The 13,032-nt window shown below is 43.5% G+C and overlaps 1 protein-coding gene across 1 annotated transcript in view; it reads left to right on the top strand.

Moving 5' to 3' along the window:
* The first annotated feature begins 10,589 nt into the window (after positions 1 to 10,589).
* nherf1b (NHERF family PDZ scaffold protein 1b) overlaps positions 10,590 to 13,032 on the top strand; it is a 60,638-nt gene continuing 58,195 nt past the window's right edge. The window contains exon 1 of the mRNA XM_034038796.3: positions 10,590 to 11,410. Coding sequence (XP_033894687.3) covers positions 10,934 to 11,410 — 477 coding nt within the window. The 5' untranslated portion in view covers positions 10,590 to 10,933. The remainder of the gene's footprint in view (positions 11,411 to 13,032) is intronic.

The raw sequence follows: 13,032 nt of genomic DNA, 5'->3' as shown, positions 1-13,032 counted from the left end.
TGTGCTAGAGCTAGTGAGGCAGTGCCAATATATCCTCTCCGCTGGACACACCTTCAGGGGCTTTACTCTGGCTCCCAGTGTTCTGACTGCAGTGGATGGACGTGTCTTCCCCCCAGAAACAGGGAAAGCAGAATTTCCTTGCTCTCTTTTCAAAGACTTTTTAAAAATAATCAATGAGCCCAAACGTCAGAGTATGAATATGCTTAGATGCAGTTTCGTTTTCCTTTTGGGAATGTTTGCCGCTTGCCTCCCTATTCTTTTCTATCAGTATCGGACTCTTTTTGAATGTTATGGGGTAGTATAATAATCAGATTTCTAATTGTAGAAACATATATACAGTATATATTTTTAATGTTGTCAATGTGTTTTTGCTATTTTGTACCAAAATATCTGCTTGCCTTGTTCAAGTGCCACACTATTTTTCAAAGTGACAATCTTAGGCAGGAATTCCTTTGTCAGACAACAAGAGCTTTACAGTGTGTTTTTGACGTTTCTTTTTTTTTATTATTATTATGTCCCTTCCTACTATTTCCCTAAATACATAGTGACTGGGAATGAAGATAGACCTGTTGATTGTACCCCCAGTGTGGTGTGATTGATTACTTTGATTCTAATTATTACAGATGAATAAGCAAGCTTTACATCTCATTGACATCGACTTTCTCACACATCTCTGTTTCTCTTTCACCACTGCACAGGCAGGTTTAACAGAAATATGTTATTGGCTGACAGAGAACCATATAAAGAAGTACAGAACAGAAAAGAGAGGTTTTGGAGGTTAAGATGAAGGAGCTAGTTCAGCTAGGACATACTGCGTGGTTCAAAGAGATGTGGATGTTCTTGGCAAAAAGGCTGTCAGTTTTCATCTTAGCTGAGAACTACAATGACTTGTGTATGTTAATAAAACCCAATGAGAAGTGAATGAATCGAATTACACTGGAAGGGGAGGCGTGTTGGGTTTTGCTTCTGTGCATCCTGAATCGTGACGTGAGATGGCATCACAGTTTTAAGGTGCTATTTCGAGGGCATCACATTTTTAAGATATTATTTTGCGGTGGTGGTTGTGGTTGAAATGTTGAAGCTGTCGTTGCCTTAACTGAAATCCTAAATAAGAAACAAGAACTTACAACATTCATTGCCATAATGGCGAACTAGGCGTGTGCAGATACTTGCATGTATTCCATTTTAAGATGGTTTTAAATCACTTCATGTGGAAGATAATTGCTATTTAGTATAGGTGAGGGAAATTCAGCTTTTCTTAAAAAGGTGTGTTTGGTTTCATATAATACCTGCCGACAAAAATATCTTAAACGGAATTACTTTGAAAGTGTGAGTATCTGCACAGCCCTGCTGTTACCCATAATCTAGATCTTACTGTGTGAGATTCTCTACCTGCTGTACAGTGACCCTGTAGTCTTTGGTGTAAAACAGATAATACAGACCCGTGGGTGTGTTGTCACAGAACAGGGATGGAACACGGAAGCTGTAGCTTGTCATTGAATATCAAGCCATTGGCAGCCAACTGTAGAAATTGTGGCTTCTCTGGAAGCATAACTTGTCATACAGAGTTACCAGGGGGGAGTGAGATGGGGGGGACGGACGAGTAGACAACAACTGTGAATTTGAATGTTTTAAATTGTGTTTGTATATAATTAATAATATAATAAAAAATCTAAAGCTTGTTTTTGGTGGTGTTGAATTATGATGTCTACTGCACAGCTGCAATTCAGTATTTCATTGCTTGTTTTCATGACACTACTTACGTTTTTAAAGTAGTCAGGTGGTGACCTGGGTCCCGCAGGTTTATACTACACTTTATGATTGCAGTGACTTGCAGGTTTGGGGTTTGGCCAGGACACAGGGCCTAAAAAAGAGTGCAGTGCCTGGTATGTTGTAGTGTCCACAGAGTACACATGGGCTAACAAAGAGTGCAGTGCATGGGATATTGTACTGTACACAGGGGCTAACAAAGAGTGCAGTGCTTGGGATATTGTACTTTACACAGGGGCTAACAAAGAGTGCAGTACCTGGGATATTGCACTGTCCACAGAGTACACAGGGGCTAACAAAGAGTGCAGTACATGGGATATTGTACTCTCCACAGAGTACACAGGGGCTAACAAAGAGTGCAGTACATGGGATATTGTACTCTCCACAGAGTACACAGGGGATAACAAAGAGTGCAGTGCCTGGGATATTGGACTGTCCACAGAGTACACAGGGGCTAACAAAGAGTGCAGTGCTTGGGATATTGTACTGTACACAGGGGCTAACAAAGAGTGCAGTGCTTGGGATATTGTACTGTACACGGGCTAACAAAGAGTGCAGTACCTGGGATATTGTACCGTCCACAGAGTACATCCAAACCATTCCCTGCTCGAGCTCTGGCTCATAGGAAAGAGAGAGAGCGCCCCTACTGAGCCACGTCATGCACTGCAGCAGCTGATTCTCCAGGCCCCACGCTGAGCTTGAGACACCAGAAAGTAGCAGCAGTGAAGAAGCTCAGTCAGAAGCTTGTTTTATGTGGGGTCTCTAAGGGGTATGCTTGTTTACAGGAGCATTCTGTGGTCAGTAAAATCAATGACATCATTGTGTTGTTTCCAAACCTACAAATAGGAAGGGTGTGTACACTTCAATCATGCAATGAAAGAGGGAGTTACCCATTCAATAGACAAGAACACAAAATGGCCCCTTTTCATGTCATGTAGAATATATTTACAGAAAACTAGATTGCTTTACTAAATCGATTTCACAACCAGTACATATTTCAAACTTGAGAACATGGAAACATTTCTTGTTTTTGAAACCAGGCCAGGTAGTTGTAAAGGTATAATTTAGAGTTCATCATGTCCCATAGTTGTAAAGGTATAATTTAGAGTTCATCATGTCACATAGTTGTAAAGGTTTCATTTAGAGTTCATCATGTCACCTAGTTGTAAAGGTTTCATTTAGAGTTCATCATGTCACCTAGTTGTAAAGGTTTCATTTAGAGTTCATCATGTCACATAGTTGTAAAGGTTTCAATTAGAGTTCATCATGTCACATAGTTGTAAAGGTTTCATTTAGAGTTCATCATGTCACATAGTTGTAAAGGTTTCATTTAGAGTTCATCATGTCACATAGTTGTAAAGGTTTCATTTAGAGTTCATCATGTCCCATAGTTGTAAAGGTTTCATTTAGAGTTCATCATGTCACATAGTTGTAAAGGTTTCATTTAGAGTTCATCATGTCACATAGTTGTAAAGGTTTCAATTAGAGTTCATCATGTCACATAGTTGTAAAGGTTTCATTTAGAGTTCATCATGTCACATAGTTGTAAAGGTTTCATTTAGAGTTCATCATGTCACATAGTTGTAAAGGTTTCATTTAGAGTTCATCATGTCACATAGTTGTAGAGGTTTCATTTAGAGTTCATCATGTATAGGAGGCTGTGTGGTCCAGTGGTTAAAGAAAAGAGCTTCTAAGCAGGAGGTCCCCGGTTCAAATCCCACCGCAGCTACTGACTCATTGTGTGAGCCTGAACAAGTCACTTAACCTCCTTGTGCTCTGTCTTTCGGGTGAGATGTAATTGTAAGTGACTCTGCAGCTGATGCATAGTTCACACACTCTAGTCTCTGTAAGTCGCCTTGGATAAAGGCATCTGCTAAATAAACAAATAATAATAATAATAATGTCACATAGTTGTAAAGGTTTCATTTAGAGTTCATCATGTCACATAGTTGTAAAGGTTTCATTTAGAGTTCATCATGTCACATAGTTGTAAAGATTTCATTTAGAGTTCTGTAAAGCTACCTCACGTGTAAGACTGCACCCTTTAAACAAGTAACTGCCTCTGTTTATTGTACTAGCAATAATCATTTAAATCCATTAACTATAAACTAACATGAAGCAGCAGACCACATATCCTCTCTATGCGGAACAGGAGACGGTATAGGAAAAATGGAGGTGAAGTTCAATGATTTTTTGTTTCAAATGATATACAACTGACCTTCAAATAGGATAGCTAATAGTTAAAAAGGGGGAGAGGGTAATAGCAAGTTACTATCAAGTTTAAATTGATTTAATTGCTCCGTCCAGGCGCGTCTGGTAATTTTTTTTGATATTATAGAAAAACCCTAACTGATTCTGTAATAGTGCACCATCTCACTGAAGGGCCTCATCACCAAAGGGCCGGTAGTCTGTAAGCTGTGGTAGTCCACACGAGGACAGGCCAACGAGGACCGGCTGCAAAATTTTCTATCCAAGCATCGAACGTGAAGGCTCCAACTCCAGGCCAGGCTGGCATACATTTCTTTCTTTTTATTATTTAATGCTCTCACTCTTCTTGTGCCTGTCTGTTTTCGCCTCCCTCTTGGCCCCACCCTCTCCCGTAGCCATTTCTACTTCCTTTCCTCCACTGCTCCCTACCATGACTGACTTTAATATCCCCATAATCCTCTCCTCTTGTTCCTGTCCTCTGACTTCTCCCTGCCACTACAAATCTAACTCCTCTAACCTGATCTCCTGCCTCTCCCCCTCTCTCCCCACTCACACAGCGGGACATCAACTGGACCTCGTCTTCACCAGGGACTGCTTTCCCCCCACCCTCTCGCTCACTCCTCTTGATATCTCTGATCACTACTTGATCTCCTTCTCTCTTTCGGTCCCATCCCTTCCTACTCTGCCAACCCCCTTGTTAACCTTCTGTCGAAACCTCTGTTCTCTCTCCCCCTCGGTCTTCTCCTCTGCTGCTCTCACACCTCCCCTCTATCGACTCCTCCCAACTCTCTGTAAACTCAGCCACCTCCACCCTCGACTCCCTCACCTGCCTCGACCTGCCCGCCCCTCCCTTCCCCGCCCCAGCCCGGCTCTCCTCCGTGCTCCACTCAGCTTGTACCGAACTGTGCTCAAAAGAAATGGAAGAAAACCAATCTCCCTGCTGCCTTGGATCTGTATCGCTCGCTCTTCTCTTCCGTCTCTCCTACACTCACATCTGCCAAATGCTCCTACTTCCACTCTATCATTTAGTCTCCTACTAACAATCCTTGTAAACTTTTCTCTACCTTCTCTTCCCTCCTTGGCCATCTCCCCTTTTCCACCTTCCTCTATCTCGGCTGATGACTTTGCCTCCTTCAAAATCACTGACATCTGCAAACTCTTCAATACCTCGCCTCCTTCCCCACCCACCCCTGTCCTCTGCACACTCACTCCCCATCACCCTCTGCAACACTTACTAATCTACCCTCCTCCTCGTTTTCACCCCTTGGGTTCAGATCTTTGCTTCCTGCTCCAGAGCCATAAACCCACCACATGTTCGCTGGACCCACTCACCTCTTCCAGGCTGCTGCCCCTTCTCTACTCCCTTTCATTTCTCTTCTTCTCAACACCTCTGCTCATTCCCCTCTGCCTTCAAACAGGCCTGCATCACACCCATCTTAAAAAAACTACCATCCTGTCTCCCTTCTCCCTTTCCTCTCTAAAACCCTCAAGCAAGTGGTACACCGCCTGCCCTCTGCGTTCCTGTAAACACATTCTCTGCTTGATCCCCACCAATCTGGTTCTCATCTGGCACACTCCACTGAAACTGCTCATCTCTTCGTCACTAACTCTCTGCCTGTGCTGCTTCCCTCTTCTCTGTCCTAATTCTCCTCAACCTCTCTGCTGCCTTTGTCAACCACTCTTCTGCTGTCCTCCATCGCTGACCTAGGACTCCCCAGCACTGCTCATGCCTGGTTGTCCTTCTACCTCCCTGAGCACATGTACCGGGTGTCCTGGCAAGGCTCACCCTCTATCTCCTGCCCTCTTTTGACAGGTGTGCCCCAAGGTTCAGTCCTGTGACCCCTGCTGTTTTCTCTCTACACGCTCCCTGGGTCCTGTCATCTCCTCCCATGGCTTCTTGTATCATTTCTATGCTGATGATGCCCAGATCTTCCTCTCCTTTCCCCCCACTGACTCAGACATTTCCTCCTGTATCTCTACCTGTCGCTTGGCCATCTCCTCCTGGATGCACTTGCATCATCTCAAACTCAACCTCTCCAAATCAGACCTCCTTTTCTTTCCCCCTCTTCCTCCCCCACTGCTGATCTCTCTATCTCTATTCCTCTTGAATCCACTACTCTCTCTCCCTCCTCATCCACCAAGAACCTCAACGTTACCCTCGATCCCTCCCTCTCCTACTCTCAGCACATCTCTACTCTGGCACGCTCCTGTTGTTTCTTCCTCAGCAACATTTGCAGAATTTGCCCCTTCCTCACTGACTGCCCCACACAACTAGTTCAGGCCCTGGTACTGTACCACCTTGACTACTGCAACTCCCTCCTGGCCGGCCTCCCTGCCTCTTCTATCCATCTGCTCCAGCTCATCCAAAACTCTGCTACTCACCTTGTCTTTTCCCTTCCTTGTTTCTCCCATGCTACACCACTGCTCCGCTCCCTCCACTGGCTCCCTATCACCGCTTGCATCCAATTCAAAACTTTTGTACTTACCTATCACTGTCTCGACCTTTCTGCTCCCTCCTAGCTCCAGACTATAATTTCTCCCTACACCTCCTCTCGCCCTCTCTGCTCCTCCACCACCGGCAGATTAGCTGTACCCCCTTCTGCTCCCCCACCTCCAGAGCCTGCTCCTTCTCCTCCCTTGCCCCTCAGTGGTGGAACAACCTACCCACGGATATCAGGACTGCTCAGTCCCTGACCACCTTCCAGCACCTTCTCAAGACACACCTTTTCAGACAGCATCTGGAAACCTCACAACTCTCGACCATACTGGACTATTTGGCACCCAATTGTACCAGTACTTGCATCAACTTTGCTGTATTCTACTACTGCTCTTAATTATAACTATTTCCTGTATCTTGTACTTTATTTTACTCTTATAGGTATCTGTATTCATGTTTTTTGTAATTGCTGTTATTTTAAATCATTCTTATCCACTTATCATACTTACTACATTCTCTTATTGGACTTTACTCGTCTAAGCAAATATTTTTACTATGAGTTTAACTACAAGTCGAACTTGCTCTTTAATGTAATTATTTACTGTATTCTTTATTTTGCTGTTATTTGATTTGATCTTATTTTCTACTGACTACAGATAAGAGCAGTTATAAAGTACATTAATGTGATATTCTAGAAACCCCTAATTCTGGAATATTTGTGATTGTTTTATTATGTTTGAATCAGGTGCTGTGTCCAGACTAGATATTATAGAAATCCCTAATTCTGGAATATTTGTGATTGTTTTATTATGTTTGAATCAGGTGTAAAAATGTGCTGCTCCAGGCTCCTTCCACTGTTATTCAATCAATCAATACATTTTATTTTTATATAGTGCCTTTCACGACAGGTCGCCACAAAGCGCTTTACTATTTAATATCGAATTCAAAGGTAATGCTTTTTAAAATGAATGGAATATACCAGTACAAGGCCCCGCCCATCCTTTAAACTGTGCCATTCAATTTACTGCAGGTAGTTTTACACGTATTAAAGAAAAATGGAAACTAGGCCAGGCGAAAGTGAATAATGCAAAGGTAAACACAAACTGTGTTCAACAAAAGCCTAGAAGGATTGACTAGAGATATATTGTTTTCCGAAATAGTTCCATACAGTAATACAGTCACAGCTTGTTTGAATTTAGATACAGTGTAGGCAAGTTCCATCTGTCAACACCCAGATAATACCCCTGGTGTGGAGAATCAAATGGTACTATAGTTAAGAAAGAAGGACAAACCCACACTAGCTGGTGGCTTCACAGACCCTGATCAGCACTAATCTTAAACTACCTTTCCTAAAATAACATGAAGTAGTCCAAGACTAATAGGGGTCTGTAAAACCAGCTGTAGAAGTGACGATGACCTAGAACAATGTTATGGTAACTCAAGCGTTGTACTGCACACAAGAGAGTTACCTAGAACAAGACTCCGACGTGCTGTGCTGTACAGGGTGCAGACCTAGAACAAAACGCTATAGAACTGCACTGGGCACAATGACCTGGAACAGCACATAAGGCTGGTTTCACAGACCCCGATAAGCACTAATCTTGGACTACTTTACCTAAAGTAACATCAGGTAATCCAAGACTAGTGCTGATCAAGGTCTGTGAAAGCCTAGGATTGAGTGCACTAGGTAGGGTGACCACCTTTTCAAAATGCAAAACATGGGGGGATAGCTGAATCAAGATATATACATCATTTTTTTTTATTGTTTCAGCTGGTGAGCGAGTGAGTGTAAAGCATTGCAAAATAATGCTTCAGGGGCGGCGCTGTGATGTGCTATAAACAGATATGCTATGGTTTGACTGTGGCACTGAACTTTAAGATTGCACTGTGTCTAGGAATTTGGGACTTGATCTTTACATTTCGGGAATGTCCCGCCCAATTAGGGACGGATGGTCACCCTAGCACTAGGCAGGGCCCTAATACCTGCTTCACAGGAAGTGAAGTTAAATCCTTCGGCAGGAAAACAAAGTAAAACAACAGAGACTTGAGAATATGGTTCCAGTATGCTTACGAAGTAAGGACATTATTCTTAATGCACTGTTTCTTTTACATGTTTAAAGCCAGGAAACATCAGCTACTGTACACTGACGGTATGGACCTGGCAAAGATTGCTGATTAACTTCAAGCATTATTCAAGCATCCTGTAGGAATGTGAACCAGCAGGTGGCGACTTGACACTGTTTCACAATTCTCCATATTCTGCAGTTGTCTGGTTTAGGACCCCATTATTAATACAGTATATCCATATTTTCAAACACTCATAAGATACACTCAGCTTCTGTGCATCAGGTGTTCAGGTGGAGTTCTAATACCTGCTGCTCAGGGAGTGAATCTATAGTGTGCTAGCGGTATGAATGGACTTCACCTACAGAATAAGGGTAATGAGGGGTTTGTATTAAACTTCACATGGGCTCCTGAAACAGCAAACTCCATCGCTCCATTGAGCAGGCAGTGGCTGATCTAAAAGCTGCTGTACTTCACAATGGTACAGTTCATAAGAGACTGCTGAAGCAGTAATGGAATGATTTCCAGTTGCTTTTTGGATTTCAGTTCCTCTGTCTTTGATTATTCAGTGCACATTTGATTCAGCACTTTAGCATTCTGTCTGCCTCCCTTCTGAGACTGGGCGCTGGCCCCTGTCAGCCTCACAGTCTTGCTGTGCTCGGCTCAGTGGACGTTGCTTTCGGGTTACTTGCCTTCCTCTCCTCACTTTGCTGGCACCTCATTGTGTAAAAACAGAAGCACATGCCCTATTGTCAGTCCTCCCCCATCAAAGTGTGCAGCATCCTGGCTGCCTGGCTCCATTAGCTTAACAAACCAAAGGGTCTGATGAGCCCAGGTTCAAAGTGTGTGCTATTACAGTGTGGCAGGCACTTCTGAATGAACTGTCCAGCTCCTATAACTGTACACACATTGCTACTAATTCTATAGGACTTCCAGAGACTCTGAGGGTGGGGAAGTGAATCTCCTTTTGGGACTCTGGCCAGGGTGCTGAGGTTAATAAAATGTCTTATTGGATGCATGTGTGTGTCCGCAAAGCAGAAAGGATTTGGTTTCACATGTGCTGCGGTACAGGGCTCGGTAGACTGTGTGCTGGTGGGTACAGGCAGTGGTTCCAGTACAGCCCAGCATATCCCCACAGCACTCAGGAGTTATAGTGGTTAAAGTGAGGGAAGTCTCCAAACACCAGCAGCACCAGCCTTGCAGGACCACAAACCACCTCATAAGGAACTCTAAAGAAATACCAACTCAATAACCAGTGGAGCTTTTAGCGTCACGCTTGGTGGTAATAACTGAGAATAAGGCATGGTTCATGGGCCTTGCTTGGACTGGACCCTGTGAATACTGCTGCTACTCGGGGGAGTTTCATACACATAATATGCCAACCTTCAATTAAATCAACCATCGTAAAATACACCGAAACTTGAACTATATATATATATATATATATATATATATATATATATATATATATATATATATATATATATATATATATATATATATATATATATATAAATAAAGGATTGTTTACTATCCAGGTATGCTGTATTTCTACATGTAGCCCTTCTACTCATGTTCTGTGCACTTGTAATCCACTACATACTATAAAGGAATTGCTTTCAGCTCTTAAACAATTGCAGATTATAGTTAGCTATAACATTTTTATGATTAACTTGAACTCTGCAACTGCTAAGAGCTTAAAACAATTAAAAAGCTCTAATTAAGCAAATTATCCGTTCAATTAAGGGTCTAGTTAAGTCACTGAGAGCTCAGTTGGAATGAAAACCAGCAGACACTGTGGGTCATATTGGTTTGTATAAGGAGAATCTCCAAAACCCTTTTCTATAGATTCTGTTCTATAGATACGGGCTGCGTACTGTATTGCAAAACCGCAAGAAAAGCTGCAACACACGGCAGCACACATCAAATGTTACAAAACCAGGGAAAAAGTGAACTTTACAAAGTCTCACTTCCTCTGTCTAACGATAACATTTAATCTGCGGTGGGCGCTGCCAATATTGAAATGACCACCCCCCACTGTTCATTGGTCCTTGTCTTTTGTTACTATACTTTACGACATCTGATTGGTCAGTTCATCTGTCATTTCAGGTGACGCTTCGTTCCTTTATATACTCAAAGAGGTTAATTTCAGCAGATTGCAGGCGATTGGACTGGGACTCTTAGGGAGTGTAAACTGAAATACAACAAAGTTTTAAGAGGCATCTGGTGAGCAATCAGAAACACTTAACTCGCCGAGGCATCTGCAGACGCCTACACATTTTTTGTTTGGTTTCACGGAAAGTTAATTTGTTTTTCAACGCATTTTCTTGTTAAACAGTTCTACTGTTTTTTTTAGGTGGCTTAAAAATTTCATGATATATTTTTGAGCTTTTATTTTATTGGTTTATCACTAGAGTTTAGACTTCGTCCGGTGTAAAGTATATACTAAGGAGAATGTCTAGCAACTCAGAATCCCTTCGGCCAAGACTCTGCTCTCTGGAAAAAGGAGCAAACGGCTACGGCTTTCATCTCCACGGCGAGAAAGGGAAGATAGGCCAATTCATCCGGCTGGTCGAGCCGGACTCCGCGGCAGAGAAATCGGGTCTGCGCGCTGGGGACCGGCTGGCGTTCGTCAATGGCGTGAACGTAGAGAACGAGAGCCACCAGCAAGTGGTGTCGCGGATAAAAGAGCAGACCACCGTGCTCAAACTCGTGGTGGTCGACCCGGAGACCGACGAGCTCCTCAAAAAACTGAAGCTTGTGTGCCTGGAAGAGTACGTGACCAGCGGCATCCCCAACCCCAGCGAGCCCGAGAGAGAGACCGGGGAGAGCCGGCGCCAGGAGGAGGTGATGTCGGAGGAATCCGCTCCGGCGAAGGAGAGAAATGGAGGGGCTGTGACTGGGAAGAAACTGAGTGTCAGCTCTGATAAGGTAAATTGGATTAAGCATGATGAGTCTGTTTTGTTTTATTTAAATTAATTTAAAAGAGAAAAAAAAATTGGTGGACATATATTTAAGGCAAGTGAAAGTAAACATTAAACCTCAGCTGGAGTCTAATGTAATGGCAACTGGCTTTGTTATTAAGGCAATTATTATGCAGTGGTTAGAGACCAAGCTGCTTTCCTCACGGAGGAGTAAACACGTTAGTGATATGTACAAATATTCTGTTTTTGGAACTGCTCAGCGGCGGACTGTTTAAACAGGTCCTGGTGTGAGGCCGCGTGTGCAGTTCAGATCGAACAGGCTTTACAGTAATAATTAAGTCAGGACAGGTACCTTAGCAAGAACAAGACGCCACACCATAACTGCACTGATACTGTAGTGCCCGGTGTGGCTGAAGCGAAGCTGTAATGTACTGCAAGTCAGGGACAGCCCCCCTGTGTGTCCCCAGCACTGCCCCTATAGAGCAGGGAGACAGCCCCCCTGTGTGTCCCCAGCACTGCCCCTATAGAGCAGGGAGACAGCCTCCCTGTGTGTCCCCAGCACTGCCCCTGTAGAGCAGGGAGACAGCCCCCCCTGTGTGTCCCCAGCACTGCGCCTATAGAGGAGTTCAGTAGTTTGGGACAAACACCAATCACATGTTTTAGTACAAATATTTATTGGGAATAATATGGAGTATGCAAAATTACACAGAAGTGTGTTATATATGCGCGTTCATTTGACATCAAACCTAACTTGGTTTGAGGACTCGCTGTCTGCCTCATCATGGCAGGCTAAGGTAAATGGCAGTTTTTTTTAAAAAAAGCAAGGCTCATGCAGTACTCGTTGGTGAGGAGAATGAAGTAACATTGACGCTTTCTGTGCAGATTACATACCGAGAGCTGGAGCACAAAAAGGCCCGTCTGGATGTAGAAAAGACCATTCCTGCGCTGAGGCCGACGCGCTGGGCATCTTTCTGGACAGTGAGGCTTGGTTAAGAGCCACTGTCAGTTTCCCTGTAGTCCAGTTCATTGTGCTTGCATGAATGTGCAGATGTGTGCTTTTCCATTGATGTGCATTCCAGATGAGAGCATGTGGAAGGCCCTTTATGAGAGAGTGATTAAAACCAACAGTAGCTCCTCCCAGTTTCAAGCAGGACCATCTTAAGTGTAATGTTGAAGTTCCAGCCTCAAAGTCTGTTTTTATGGCCTGCTGTGTAGCAACAAGTCTGCTAAAACCACGGCCCTTCAGGAACTGGATTTCAGTGGCATGGCTGTCCCTTAGTCAGTAAAATGGAGTTACACAGCGTCTTTCCTGTGGGCTGGTACTCCTTTTATAGCGGCTACCGGAGCTTTTCTCGTCCTTGCTTCCTAACTTGTACCCCATGTGGTTGACCTAAACTCCCCAACAACTTAAAACTAAAGCAGAATGTTACGTTTTGCTTTTAGATTAGCTGTAGCAAATGGCAGGGAGAAATGCTCTACCTGTGTGCAATATGCAGGTGTGGAGTGAGATAGGTAGTGCAATTGCAAGCCTCATTCCCTAGGTTTCAGGCTTCAAAAACATTTGTCAGTGAATTCTAAGATAAAACATATGAAGTTAAGTATACAGATGGCTAGTGCCTTGCACTGCTG

The sequence above is a fragment of the Acipenser ruthenus genome, chromosome 17 (assembly GCF_902713425.1).
Source record: "Acipenser ruthenus chromosome 17, fAciRut3.2 maternal haplotype, whole genome shotgun sequence".
Lineage (NCBI taxonomy): Eukaryota > Metazoa > Chordata > Actinopteri > Acipenseriformes > Acipenseridae > Acipenser > Acipenser ruthenus.
The sequence above is the reverse complement of the archived record's forward strand: the minus strand, read 5'-3'. Positions and strand labels throughout refer to the sequence as shown.